Source organism: Nomascus leucogenys, chromosome 17, assembly GCF_006542625.1.
Source record: "Nomascus leucogenys isolate Asia chromosome 17, Asia_NLE_v1, whole genome shotgun sequence".
In the NCBI taxonomy this organism is placed as follows: Eukaryota; Metazoa; Chordata; class Mammalia; order Primates; family Hylobatidae; genus Nomascus; species Nomascus leucogenys.
The window spans coordinates 12,113,917-12,129,570 of NC_044397.1; the positions used below are offsets into that span (position 1 = coordinate 12,113,917).

Sequence of the window (15,654 nt, forward strand, 5' to 3'; positions counted from 1 at the left end):
GAACTTAAAAGCAACACTTTGATTTTTCTAAAATACTGTAAATTTAAACAAATATCATTAATTATCAGGTATGGCAATGTGGTGGGCAGTTGGAGATTATGCCTTGCTCTGTTGTTGGACATGTTTTTCGCAGCAAAAGCCCTCATAGCTTTCCAAAAGGCACTCAGGTGATTGCTAGAAACCAAGTTCGCCTTGCAGAAGTCTGGATGGATGAATACAAGGAAATATTTTATAGGAGAAATACAGATGCAGCAAAAATTGTTAAACAAGTAAGTTAAAGCTAAGTAGTTAAATTGCAATAAAATCTATAACAAGTTCACATGTCCTTTTGCGTCGATTCATCTCAAGTACAAAACATCAAAAAATTTGAAAGTAGGTTTTCAATTTTAACTCTTAAAGTACATGAATTATGAATCCAAGTTTCCTTTTTTAAGTAAAAAACTAAGTAAACTCCTTTTTAAAAATCAGGAATTCTACTTGATGTTTTTAATATGAAAGATAGTTCATTTTTGTTGCTGCCCTGTTTCAATATTTTACTCAAAGAAAATTAAGTAGAACTGTTTTTACTGGTTTTAGGAGATATAACACCTAAATAAAGGTTCTAAGTGACTTTTTGCACTGGAGATAGAGACAGTGTCTTAATGTGGCATGAGAATAAACCAGGAGCGCCAAGCCTTTTTTTTTTTTCAAGCTCTAGTTTCACTACTTACTGGAGATGTTACTTTGGCAAAGCCTTTGAGAATGTAAAATAGGGAAGACACTTCCTAGAGTGGCTGCAAGGTGGCTGGACATGGAGTGCAGCTTAACATGTTTCTTTTCTCTCCTTCCCTGTTTTAAGAGATGAAATACACATGCTGCCTCTCTCCCAGAGTAGCTGTGAAATAAGAAAGTGATAAGTGCTAACAAATATATGGTACTCTAGTTATTAACCTGCCATAAATAGATTCTGCTCTGCAGAACCATGAAACCTAATATATTAGAAGTGAGTTCCAATAGTCTTAATAATATTAGATAAGATAAATTAACTAGATAGTTTAAGGCCATGCTTCAGTGAATAGTAGTTGTCTCTTTATAGGAAATAGTGCTAATTTGCAGGGTGAGGGAAGGTGGAGTATTTATTGGGAGTCAAGGGTATCAATATTTTGGCTGTTGTGGTAGAGAACGATTTGGTTATTTCTTTCCCCTTTTCTTTGGTCTCCAGTATCTCCCTGTTAGGATGCAAATTCAGAGCACTACTGAGTTAGATTGCTGTCTTTTTACCCAAGGCCATGAAGACAAATTGGGCAGATTGTGTACTGCACAATAGTACTTGGCTAAGCAGGCAAGTAGGCACTAAATGAAGCTTATGCTCTGCTTGTCCCCCACAAAGGGGCACATGAGTCAGCAAATACCTGTTTGTTACCACAGGGCACATAGATCTACATAGTAAATGTAATAAGCTAGCCAGAAGTCCTAAAGACTCATACTTTTTGCTAAAACGCCTGGGTTCAAGACATCAAAGTTGGCATGAGAAAATATTTTCTTTAGTTGAACTGATAAGATTGAGTATTTACTTTTGCATACGTTTAGATATTACATGTACTTTTTCTCTAATATTTTGCCTGTAGGTCAAATACCTTGAAGTTTAATAATGGTTTTTTAAAAAAGTTATTTTCTTAGTACCTTAAAATAAAGGAAAACAAAACTCATTTAACTTGAAAATTGCCTTTTTATACTAAAGGTTCAGTTGGGGATACTGTTAAGAACAAGCAACATCCTGAAACTAGAAAAATTACTCCCAATGGGTTATTTCTTGCTGGTGGTTTTCTTTGAACTTGATGGGGAAGAGATAGAAGTTGCATTGTGTATTGGCACTGTTTGTCTATACCTGATTTCTCACACCTCACTTTGCAGATCACTTTTAGGTATAAAGTTGGGACCAATTTTGGATGCTCCTACCACCATTCCTTTGCCCATAGCATTTTACTAGAAATCTTTGTCTTGTAGGGAATGTTTGCAGCACAAATGGAGAATAAAATAGCATCATTTTAGTATTTTAATCAGCACTGAAGTGGTCTTGACTCTCTTTTAAAGCCAGAAATGAACAGGCAGGCATACTTTTTACTTGAATGAATGATGAAGGCTGTTGAATTGCCTCTTGAATTTTTAGCATGGATTTTTAAAAATACCTAAATAGAAATACAAATAGCAGTATTTTCAGTACTTTATCAATGTTGTTTTAATTAAGCATTCCCTTCATTTCTCATGTTTCTACAGAAAGCATTTGGTGATCTTTCAAAAAGATTTGAAATAAAACACCGCCTTCAGTGTAAAAATTTTACATGGTATCTGAACAATATTTATCCAGAGGTGTATGTGCCAGACCTTAATCCTGTTATATCTGGATATGTGAGTATTTTCCTGTTCCTTTTTTAATTAATATGCTCCTTGCCACCAACCTTTATATGGTTCTAAGAAAATTGCTGAAATACTTTCTTTATTGCTTTTGAGATTTTACATTATAATCATTAACATTACTTTCTAAATTATTTTAAAAATACATAAACTGCATGGATTAAAAAACTTTTCATAACATGAAAATTTTCCTTTAGATTAAAAGCGTTGGTCAGCCTCTATGTCTGGATGTTGGAGAAAACAATCAAGGAGGCAAACCATTAATTATGTATACATGTCATGGACTTGGGGGAAACCAGGTGAGCACAAAATCCTTCACTTGTAAAGCATTTACAAGCACAAGTGAGATGTTGCCTATTTTTCAGAAGTCCAACAGCAGCTTTATACTTGGGTAAGCTGTGTGTGAAATGTTTTCGGACTGAGTTTGGCAATTGATATTGATGAGTATTTTTTTTTTGGTTTTTACTCTGGCTCTGAAAACAATTTGAGTAGCTTAACCATTAAAAAAAAAAAAAAAAAAAAAGGAGGCGGAGCAGAGTGGCTCACGCCTGTAATCCCAGCACTTTGGGAGGCCAAGGTGGGTGGATCACTTGAGGCCAGGAGTTCGAGGCCAGCCTGGCGAATATGGTGAAACCTCATCTCTACTAAAAATACAAAAATTAGTCGGGCATGGTGGTGCATGCCTGTGTTGCCAGCTACTCGGGAGGCTGAGGCTGGAGAATTGCTTGAACCACGGAGGTGGAGGTTGCAGTGAGCCGAGATCACACAATTGCACTCCAGCCTGGGTGACAGAGTGAGACTCTGTTTCAAAAACAAACAAATGAAAAAAAAAAAAAATGAAAATGAGAAAATAATAGAATAATGCCATTTGAAATTTTTTTTTGGAAAGAAACTTCTATGTAGCTCTTTGATGCTTTAACTTTTGCATGACTATTGGCATGGTGATTTTGCAAGTTTACACATAAAGGCCACATATAACTGGATTGAATCACAAATTACATCAAGTGTTGATAACAAAATGGAGCATTATAAATTAATTTTGTGGGCCACAATATTATTTCAATATGTTCCTCCTTCTCCAACAAAAGAGGAAGATTCTCCTTGATTAGTGACATACCTGCTTTACTACCTTTTGACTATTTTACTGATTAAGATTCAAATGTCAAATATTACTATTTACTTGCCTATGGGTAGAGAACATGTTATATACAAAGTTTCTGTTTTTTTAAGCTTCCTTTCCTTACCTTTTGCAACTTAACTCCTGGAAAGTTTAGACTATTTCTCTCATTTGTTCATTCAACAAATTCATTGAGTGAGCCCTGCATACCAGATACTATGATGAGTTCAAGCTATTTAGACTCTAACTCCTTCAGGAAATCTATAAACTAGCAGTTCCTTAGGATAAAGCATTCAGAGTGTTCTGGGGGTATAGAAAAGGGCATCTGAATGAGACTGGGTGTCCACACATTTTCCTGAGAAAGATGACATTTGAAAACATTAAAAAAAAAAAAAAAGTAGGTAGGAGCTAGTGAGGTGGCTGTGGGGAATGGCAACAGAATAAGAAGAGTGTGAAGGAAAGTGAACTGAAGAGAAGAGCCTGGAGTATCTCTTCTGAGCATTGCAGGTATTTTGGTATAGAGTCCAAGATGTGTGTGGAGGATTTTTGCAATAATTAATATCCATGATGTCCTATTTTAATGGGACGAAACTTTGAGATGTCAGTTTTAGGAAAAAAGAGCCAGTTTATCTCCTGGTCCATTCTCTTCTGTATTTCTTCCTACCCATTAGGCTCAGCTTAATCTAGTTCTAATCCTTATTAACCTAAACCAATCAATCTACTGAGGGCAGATGATACAGATGCCCAGAAGCCAGAGCTGGTGAACTGGATCTATTGCTGGATGGTTAAGGTGTAATTCTGAAATAGGATGGAGATATATATGGACACATATAGACAGACATACATCTATACCTATATCTATATACATATATATCTGTACATATATGTGTATATGCATAAATCTATATGCATCTTTTTAAGAATTTTCTTACCCTCCATATATTAGAAGAAAAATAGTTACATAAATAATTGCATTCTTTGGAAATAACACTGATCTATGCTTATAAAAATTAAGATTTTGAACAAAGGGAAATATTTCTGCATTTGTTAAAATCTTATCACTAAATGTAAATCCCTATAAATTTCTCTTAGGCTTCTTCTAGCATTACATTTATTTTATCTTAAAAGCTGAAGATATATTGTACACATTGCTTTTTTCCATTTCTCTGTTATCATTTTCATAAAGATAATAACAGCTTTATGATAGCTCTGTATCAAAAATATGTTTACATTTTAAATAGAATATAGCTATCTTTTAGAAATTGGGGGATGGGAAAAAATTCACATATTCTTTCAATAAATATTTGTTTAGAACCTATAAAGTAGCTTGTACTGACTGTTACCGTAGTGAAAAGACAAAGCTCCTGATCTTGTGGAGTTTATGTTTCACAGGAACAAAGAAAAAAATATGTAGTTTTGGGCATGAAGAAAAATATAGCAGGTAAGGGAATAGTGTTTCGGGGTGGGGTGGTTATTTTAAGAGGTGAGGGAAGACCTTTTTGGAAAAGCGACCTTAGAGGGAGCCTGAATACTTTGAGAGAGTGTTCCAGGAGAAGATGCTCATCTTGGAGGAAGGATTTCCAAGAGTGGAGGCCCAGAGGCAGACACATGGAGAAAGCAGATAGCCAGTGTGCCTAGAGCAGAGTGGTCTAGCAAAGAGGACTAGGAAATGAGGTCAGGGGCCTTGATAGGGACCTGATCATGTAGGGCTCAACAGGCCCCATTAAGAAACTTGGACTTAATTCTGAGTTTGACAGAAACGATTGAAGAGTTTTGAGCAGGAGAATAAATATTATCTAGTGTATATACTAAATAGAAACTTTGGCTTTTGTTAACCCTAACACAGCTATTGATTTTATTTTGGTTTATTTCCTTGACATTTTATTTTTAATCAAGCATTGCACTTAAACTGTTTTGCAAATTTTAGTTCCCTGAGTGCTAAAATTTTTAGATATTATATAACTTCATCATTTTTTCATGTTTCCTTCTACTTTTGATCAGATAATGTTTTTATAGCATAAAACTTCATGTATGCCAAGTAAAAATAAATATTTTGGTTATGTGACTAAGCTGGCCAATATTACTAGTGTAATGCAGTTTGAGTCATTATAACTTGATTATATTTACTGCTTTGCCTCTTCTCTACTCGTTCTAAGTAATGGGTCTCTCCAACATTCACAGCTATCCAATTATGAGCTCTTTTTTGTTACCAAAGTACTTTCAATATTTTCCATTTTTTTATCATTTTTATTTTAATGACTTTTTAATAATGGGTAAAATATTTGACAGCCTTTGTTACCATCTTTGAGATCTTAAGGCTTATCTTTCTTAGCCAAGTATAGCTAGAATGCTATTTTCATCATCTAAACCCATTTTCTTCCAGGGTTTCCATTTGAAGAACTACTAATTATAAAAATGACTGATGTTTTGCTTGTGGGCAGAGATAAATTAAGCATGAGACTAAGAGCAGGGAAACTCAAGATATTTGGCTCTGTGAATTCAGCGAATGTTTGTAGAGTGCCTACTCTAATATACATAAAGAGTTTAACACAGTGCCTGCCTAGCATGTAATAAGGACTTAACAAATATTAGTGCTCCTACTAATTATTTCATTATTGAAAATCAATTATGTTAACTTATTTTATCTTTATAATGTCAATATTATGAAATATTGGATTTGTAATGGGTGTTATGACTCGATAAATTGCCTGACTTCAGTCTATGGGGAAGCCAGGTCTACACACCACACATAATTCTAATAGAGTGCTAGAAAAGTTATCTTTGATGTACTATGGGAACCTTGAAAAGATTGTAATTTTGTGCAGCAGGGCAAATTCAGGCAAAGCCAAAGAAGGAAGGTAGTATTTGAGTTGGCTCTTGAAGGATTAAAAAGGAGTTAGCCAGGCAGAAAAGGGTCAAAAGTATATTCCAGGCAGAGGACAGACTGTAAAGCAAAGTCTTAGAGTTATAGATACACATGTTCTGATTGGTAGAATTGTGTGAAAGAAGCATAATATATAACTGGGGCAATGGTTGATGCAAGATCAAAAAGAAAGATTTCATGTACCAATTAAGGAGTGTGGACTTTATCTTAGCAACAGTAGTGATTCACTTAAGCAAGGGCAGTCAGGGATCAAACCAATGCTATAAAAGGCTATCTGGCAGCAGATTGGATTGCTGGATGATAGGAACAGAAATTGGAGGTAGCTGTAGGTGTTTCAGTAAAAATTCTGAGAGTCTGAGTAACAGAAGTGAGTACACGGAAGTGAGAATGGATGAGATGTTAACATCTGAGAGGAATAGTACAGCTAAGGGACGAATTACTTGGATATGTGGAGAAAGAGAAGCATCAGTAGTAACAATAGCTAAAATGTATGAAAACTCACCATGTGCCAGTCATTGTTCTAAGTGTATTATACATATTAACCCACTTATCTTCATAACTCTGTGGGGTAGGAACTATTAAATTACCCATTTTCTAGTGAGAAAACTGAGGCATGGTGAACACCCTGAAGTTCCTAGTTTAGTGAAAACACCTTTAATTGAAATGAAGAAGAGAGATGGAACACTTGTGGGAGAGAGGCGATTAATGTTCTTGTTAGAACTCTTCATTCCCTTTTCTGAGGAATGCCTGGGATAGCCTCCATTCTCCTTGATAACTTCCAACTTCTGGTATGGGGAGGAAGACAGTACCTTGTTAATGAAGTAACCACCTGTTGATGAAGGAAGACTGTTGTATCGTCTATCATAAAAACTCAGCTTATGTTTCTAATAACTATTTTTATTGTATTATTTTGTTGAAATAGAAATGACTTCATTATTTAACGAGTTGCTGATTTATTTATTTATTTTGCAACTGAGCACATGGGTTGCTTTTGTCAGTAACAGTGCTATTCCTTCCATAGTACTTTGAATACTCTGCTCAACATGAAATTCGGCACAACATCCAGAAGGAATTATGTCTTCATGCTGCTCAAGGTCTCGTTCAGCTGAAGGCATGTACCTACAAAGGTCACAAGACAGTTGTCACTGGAGAGCAGATATGGGAGATCCAGAAGGTACCTCAGTGCAATTAATTCATCTATTTAACTATTTTTCTTAGCTCTACTTGTTAATCTGGGAAAATGAGTGGAACATGGTACATTAATATTATCTATCAGAATTTCTCTCCCTTTATTAACTTTGTTATTATGTGTTTCTACCCATGTGATAAGAGAATATATCTATGAATTAAATACTCTTAGTAACAAAAAATTAAGTTGCTTGGTTGAACCATGATATATGCAGATGAGCACTTCTGTAATTATTAATATTAGTCGCTTGTTTTTTACTATTTAGGGTTTCTTATAATGCTTTTTGCAACAGTCATATTTTTTTCTGGCAGAGAGAAGAAAAATTATTATATCTTCTCACTTGAAGTGATTAATTTTTTTCTGCCCTGTTTTAGCACTTTTTCACAAACCTAGAATTGAGAGAGTGCATAACAGGTCTCTTCTGTTTTTAAACATGTTTAAGGCTTAGCTGTATCATAGCAATTCTTACCTGAACATTGTTTTGTGCAGTACTAGAAAACCTTAACACTGGCTTTTATAATTTATGATGTTTTTAAGAGTTTGTCACTTATGGATATATCAAGGGAATACTTCTTGTTTGAAAATGTGATTCAAACCTTGTTCTGTCTGCCTCTCTTCATTATGTAATACCTTACTAATTGAACAGTAGTAGCTTAAAAGGTGGCATTTACACTGGAAGCCAAAAAGAGTTTATCAGACATGGCTCACCTTAGAAAGATTTACTATTAGGTTTGCTTCAATGAAACCATAAAATCTTTTTCATATCTATCACTTAACTATGAGTCTTGAAATTTAATGTCTGTCGTTTCCTTTTATTCTAGGATCAACTTCTATACAATCCATTCTTAAAAATGTGCCTTTCAGCAAATGGAGAGCATCCAAGTTTAGTGTCATGCAACCCGTCAGATCCACTCCAAAAATGGATATTTAGCCAAAATGATTAAGTGTTCCTTAAAATTAAGTTGAAAAAGGAAATATTCTTTCTCATAAAACTGTGACTAGGCATACACTGTAGTTTTTGAAAATTATGCAAAAGCAGCTAAATGTAACTTATTCCAAGTGCATTTTTCTTATTTATATCTTTATCTATGTAGCACTACTACAGAAATTCTGCAAGTTTCTGTTTCAAAGCACAATAACTAGTAATACCAAAGACTATTTCAAAATGTCCAGATGTAGGGGAAGAGATGTTTACAGTATGACGAAAATAATTTTCCAAGTAAAGTGATGTTTGTGTGTTTTGTACACTTAGGGATATATATAGCTACATTCACACACTCACAATTTAAAATATTTCCCCTAGTTTTTTGGGGGGATAGGAAGAAAGATTTGTTACTGTATTTTTTTAACTACATAGAAATAGATCAATAAAGGTCAGCATTGGCCTCTGTGTACAAACCAAGAGCTTTTACAGATCCAGAATTTATTATTTTAAAATGCAGGTGAACTTTTTTTTGCCTTTGGTTTACTTGTCTGTCAAATGTTTCCTTAAACATGAAACTGAATAAGAAGAGGAGTATTTTTAACACTTAAATTTCTTGGCAAATTTTAAAACATTTTTTAGTCTGTAACGCACTCCACTTGAAGCACTTAAGTCTTCCTTAAATGACTTTTCTTAAGTAATGATATTGTGTGTTTTCCCAAAGCACTTTTGAAAAAATTTTTATAAATTACTATCTGTTGAAAAGGTGTCCTTTTCCTTTCTGCTAGTATTTTTTTCTTACCAAAATTCACTAATCTTGAATGTTTGTGATATTAAATTTCAAATGCAGAATACTTGACTCATTTAAAGCTAAATTTTGTTACTGATTCGATTATAATCGTAATGGATTTTTGACTTTGTAATGGATTCTTTTCATCAAAAAGCCTTATTTTTTTATCTATGTGGAAAACACAATAAAAAATCCTCAACACTATTGTAATTATTTGGTTAAGTTTTTTTCCTGTTTTGGGTAAAATCTGTAATTGATAATAGGTGGGGGAAAATGAATTTTGTATGCTGAATTTCTAAGCGCCTATTGTTTGTAAAGCCATCAGATATTTCTGATGGCACAAAAAATGAGGAATAGTAAAATTTCTGCGTTCAATATTTAGAAAATTTTGTATTAATTTCTGATAATGTTCCTTAAGCATCTGATAGAATGACTTTTTAAAAAAATTTGATGCTTGCTTAGGAGATTTAACACTTTTTTTTTGTTTTTCGTCAGTTTATATTTCGATCTCCTGTATTCTTGTTCCAGAAGTAAAATATGATTGGTTTCATATTTTAAATCTGGCAGAGCCTCAGTTGTACAAAAAAGAGCATATGTTGGTTATTGGCCCCATCTTCTCATTGTTTGTTTGTAAGTTTGAATTTGTATTAAAAAGCCTGCATTCTGAGCTGGACATGGTGGCTCAGCCTCTAATCCCAGCACTTTGGTAGGCAAAGGTGGGAGGATCATTTGAGCTCAGGAGTTCCAGACCAGCCTGGGCAACATAGCAAAATCTCATCTGTACAAAAAATAAAAATAAAAAACGAAATTAAAAATAAAATTACCTAGGTGTGGTGGCACCCATCTGTAGTTCCAGCTATACAGGAAGGTGAGGCAGAAGCATTGCTTGATCTTGGGAGATCGAGGCTACAGTGAGCTATGATTACACCACTGCACTTCAGTCTGTGTGACTGAGCAAGATTCTTTAAAAAAAAAAAAAAGCCTACATTCTCCAGTTGATTATTTCAACTAATGTGTATTATGTGCCTAATTTTCTATCAGAAGTTGTATTAGTCCGTTTTCACACTGCTGTTAAAGACATACCTGAGACTGGGTAATTTATAAAGAAAAATAGGTTCGATGGACTCACAGGTCCGTGTGGCTGGGGAGGCCTCACAATCATGGCGGAAGGTGAAAGGCATGTCTTACATGGTGGGAGGCAAGACAGAATGTGAACCAAGTGAAAGTGGTTTCCCCTTATAAAACCGTTAGGTCTCGTGAGAGTTATTCACTACCACAAGAACAGTGTGGGGGAAACCACCCCCATTATTCAATTATCTACTACTGGGCACCTCTCACAACACGTGAGATTTATGGGAGCTACAATTCAAGATGACATTTGGGTGGGAACACAGCCAAACCATATCAGAACTGATGGTAGGCAGAGTAAGACTTGTTATTACTTTTGAGCTATGTCTCATGGGTCAGAAAGAAAGGCAAGTAATTTTAAAGTAGATAGTAAGTACCAGTAGGCATGAATATCCATGAGCATATATTTCTCTTAGAGCTTATTATATCTCTAAACACAAAATTATTTCTCAAAAATATTTTATAAATGAACTTAAGCATATTTTCTTTTCTCTTTTCTTTTTTTTTTTTTTTGAGACACAGTCTCGCTCTGTCGCCCAGGCTGGAGTGCAGTGGCGCGATCTCGGCTCACTGCAAGCTCCACCTCCCGGGTTCACACCATTCTCCTGCCTCAGCCACCGGAGTAGCTGGGACTACAGGCGCCCGCCACCACTCCCGGCTAATTTTTTGTATTTTTAGTAGAGACGGGGTTTCACCGTGGTCTCGATCTCCTGACCTCGTGATCCACCCGCCTCGGCCTCCCAAAGTGCTGGGATTACAGACGTGAGCCACCGTGCCCAGCCACTTAAGCATATTTTCAAAAAAACCAAAGTGCGTGCCCTGCATGTATCGCTCATATGTTGACATACCATGATCCAACTGAAATCTACTTAGAGTAGGTTGATATTATTATGGGAAAGTCCTTCTTACCTGATTTGGCAGCCTCAGGCTATTGCTCAAGTGTCATACAAATCAGGTCATTCAGGACTGGACCTTTAGGGTAGGTAGTGGCTTTTAAAAGTCTTGAGTTTTGAAACAATGATAACAGGGAGTTATTTATGGAGCCTGGCTGCCATCCACCTGACACTTAACTGCACTCAAGTGTGAAATTGTGGAATTCTTGCTCAATTTGAAGCTGCCATGGCAAATGGTCTGGTTGCTACAGAAGACTTGGCATGCTGCCTTCATTCCAGAGGACCAAATCCTAAGAACTCTAGGTTGGTAAGCTGCACTGCCAAATCCACTAGGGTTAACCTGATGGGCAAGTTCACTGAAATCTGAGAGGGGATCACACAGTTAACTATAGGAGAAAATAAGCAACACACTAGAATTGCCCATTACTATAACCAGTGATGATGGATTTTTTTAAGCCCCTATATTACCAGAGACTAGTATTGGACAATTTAGTTAAGTACTTTATATACCATCAAAATATGAGTGCAAAAAGGACAAGGTTGACTTTATTGGAAAGACTAGAAAAAAGTCAAATCATTTTTAAAATGCTGTTATGTGTAGATGAGAATTGTAAAAGATAGGGAAAACAAAAATCTAGGAAGATTCTGTACTCAGATTGCTTCACAATTCACTTTAGACAGCAGAAATAAATATCTTTAGACAATGCATTTTTAGTATGCTTTGTGCAAGAAAGATGTTTGCAGAACTCTCAGAAAGTAGTTCATACTCAGATAAAAGGTCTTGGCCCTACAATAGAATATCTGTGAAGGAATTAATACACATACAAATGTAGCATTGTGTGTGTGTGTGTGTGTGTAGTGTGTATATTTTAAATTAAAATATTTGACATCTTTTTATGAATTTATATTTTAATTACCTTTTCCAAATTATCAACCTACTCAATCTTCCCTTTTCCAATCCTACAGTCCTAACTTTTCCACATCACCAGCCCAACTGCAAAAGAGATTCCTCCTGCACGCCGAGGCCCTCTTGCTCTCTAGGCTTCCACAACACCTAGGAAATTTTTTGTGTCTGTTTTAGGGATTTTATTAGGCACCAAACACTAATAATATACAAAATAGTCCCCATCTGAAGGTGGAGAAAGTTATAGTTTAGTAATGTGGTCGTCAATGTGGTCTCATAATGATGTTTTAAAGAGAAATAGTCCCGTGATGAAGTCAACATATTCAACTTCTGGTGAGTCCACTGACAGGAGCTAGAGGAGAAAACAGGCACCCCATATTTTAGAGGTAAATAATTAAAGTAATGCTTCTTAAACCTTATTGTACACACAATAATAAGATTCTGATTGATTAAGAATCAATCAGATTGAATAAGATTCTGACTGATTAGGCCTGGGGTAGAGCTTGTAATTTTGTATTTCTGACAAACTTTCAGGTGATACCAAAGCGACTGGCCATGGTACCGTGCTTTGAATAGAAAGGCTACCCAGTGAACAAATGCCCAGGGTTCTTTGAGACTACCATGATGACTTTGACCATGCTTGACATCCATAATTACTTCTAGTACGACCAGAAGTCAATGCCTCTCTATCAACCATTATCATCATTATTCTTCCCTGGCAGCTCCTACATCCTTTGTATATCTCTACGTTGATAAATCTCCCACCTTTCTGATTACCTTCTACTCTGCAAACTTCTTTGATTAGAAAACTCTATCATATCAGAAATTTTGTCTCTGAAAATTCTATGTATTGTCTTGCCTTAACTGAACTAGACATTAATTAAGGATAAATCTTCCAATTCTAGTGAGGGTTATTGTTTTTTGTTTTTGTTTTCTATCATTCCTCTTGTACTTCAAGGCTGGGATTTGGGATAGGTGTGTCCTTCTTCAAAAATGCCCCAGCTTATTTGAGGCCATGTCATGTGGATATATTATGCTCTACCCCTTCGTGCTACTGTCAACCATGAATCTATAGGTCATTTATCTTAATTCGTTCCCTGCATTAACTGAATACTTTAGTTCCTGTTGGCCTTTCTTTCTTTATACCTCTACTTCTGTCACCCTATGGGTGACTTCATTATTGGTGCAGATAACTCCACCATTCTGAGCTCTCAGTATTTGACCACCACATTTCCTTCCCTCAACCACACATTCCCTGGTCATCACCAGAAACCATATCTTCTCTAATATCTTGATCACCTTAACCTCTCTGACTACCACCTCCTTTCCTAGCTGATTTATGCTAGTTCTTGCTCTCTAGAAACTTTTTCGATCTCTTCAGGACTTCTAAACCATTGATTTTGCTACTTGTTCACTATCATTCTCCTCTAGTCTATACTTTTATTCTTATCCAGAATGGTTTTAATATTTCATCACTGTAACAATTCTCTTTCACTGTCAATTCATGTGTCTGTTTCTCCATCGTGCTTACCTAGAAAACCTCAAAACCTGGATAAACCAAAATATTTGCAACCACTACTTCTGCATCCAAACAATTGTCGTGCTGGGCACATTCACCATCTTTCTGGGGATATCTTGTTTCCTCTTTCTCTTTCATATGTTAGGTCTCCAGTTTTGTGTATACTATAACTTCCTCTTTCTTGGTTAACTTCCTCATTTTGGAGGAGTACATTACACAGTAATATTCTGGGGAACGGTTTAGGATGCATACAGTTTTTCAGACCCTTATATCCAAAATACCTGTATTCTACCCTCACAATTAGAAGGTTAGCTGAGTATAGATTTCTTGGATGGATTTTTTTTTTTCAATACTTTAAAACTTTTGTTTGTTTCTTTTTTTTTTTCTAAATTTCAGTATTGATAACTCCAGTCTATTTTTGATTCTTGGTTCTTTGTTAGTGATTTTATTATTTTCACTCTGAATACTTATAGATATCCTATTTGCCCCAATGTGTTAAATTTCACTGTAAGTCATATTACAGTATGCTTTACTGTGCTCTTTAAATACTCATGTATTTAAATTATGAAATATTTTCCAAATATTTATTAATTTTATCCTTTGTATTCTCAGTTTCTTTCTGGGAATCTTATTTTATCAGACCCTTAACATATTGATTCTCTAGTCTATATAGGAGGGCAGCTTTTCTGATCTATATTCCATATCTTTGCATACTCCAGGATGTATTCTTAATGTACTCCTTTAAGCCTTCTATTGAGTTTTTCTTTTCTGTCATTCGTAATTTCCAAGATCACATTCTTGTTCTCTGAATTTTTCTTGAATACCACTATTATTTTGTGAATGTGATTTTTTTCTTTTGTCTTTCTGAGATTATCAATAAAAATATTAATGCTAGTTCTTTTTTTAAAGGTTTCATCTACTTGCATAGTCTATTTCCTCCAAGCTGCTTTTTCCCCCCCTATTTACTCTCTGCATTTCATAACAGATGCTTTCCTCTAAAGTCTGGTGATTTTTAATTGTTCATATTGAACAGAGGATTGAATACTTACTAAAAAGCTCTTTAGTCTGAGGAGGGTTATTGACTATGGTCTTTCCTGTAGGCTGACCCAACTGCGGCCATTGTGCTGGAAAACAAAATGACAAGTTAGATCCCCAGAGATGAATCTTCCAATCACTCTGGAAGGTGTAAACCTGAGAATCATTGGGAGAAGAGGACTGGGGATGAATTTTCAGTATAAGATTCTTGTCCTCAACTGTGCTGGTAGCCCCTGTTCTAGAGACACTCTATTTTATCCTCTCCAGTGAATGCATGTCTAAGCTTCTGTTTGGGTGTAGGAGAGGAACAAGGAGTCTAACTGATTGGTAAATGGAGTGTCAACTACTCCTCCTCCCTATCTTTCTCACTTTTGGAGGTGCTTGGTTCCACCAGTTCTTGATTCTTTCTGTGGTTCTGTAGTATGAAATGCATTACTACTCTGCTTTCTCCAATGATAGCTTTGGACTAACTACTAATTAATTTGCTTTCCAGGCTTCAAAACGGTGTTGTCATTAAACTTCTCCTACTCTTCTCTCCAGGGATATATATTTTTTTCCCTATATCTTTACTGTCATTTTAATGGGATTTTGGAAGACAGCAGAAGAAAATGAGGATAGAATCTGACACTCTTGACAATAAATCCCCATTAATTCTTCCATGACTTCCAATTTTTTCACAGCAACTTAACTTTTTAAATAAAAAAAAAACATTGCTCCTCTGCTTTGTAACCTTCCAATGGCTCTCAAATTGTTCTTAGAGTAAAATTTTTGCTTCTGGTTGTAGCCTACAAGGACCTTTATGACCGACTCCTTGCCAATTTCTCCTGCCTCATCTAGGACCACCTTTTCTGTGCTGAGTGTGCTTTAGACAGAGTAGTT

At 35.5% G+C, this 15,654-nt stretch overlaps 1 protein-coding gene across 1 annotated transcript in view; it reads left to right on the forward strand.

Moving 5' to 3' along the window:
* The window catches only part of GALNT3 (polypeptide N-acetylgalactosaminyltransferase 3), a 45,158-nt gene extending 35,652 nt beyond the window's left edge, over positions 1 to 9,506 (forward strand). Inside the window, exons 7-11 of the mRNA XM_003266189.4 lie at positions 69 to 269; positions 2,257 to 2,388; positions 2,592 to 2,693; positions 7,417 to 7,569; positions 8,406 to 9,506. Of these exons, the coding sequence (XP_003266237.2) occupies positions 69 to 269; positions 2,257 to 2,388; positions 2,592 to 2,693; positions 7,417 to 7,569; positions 8,406 to 8,528 (711 nt within the window). The 3' untranslated portion in view covers positions 8,529 to 9,506. The remainder of the gene's footprint in view (positions 1 to 68; positions 270 to 2,256; positions 2,389 to 2,591; positions 2,694 to 7,416; positions 7,570 to 8,405) is intronic.
* Positions 9,507 to 15,654: the final 6,148 nt, after the last annotated feature.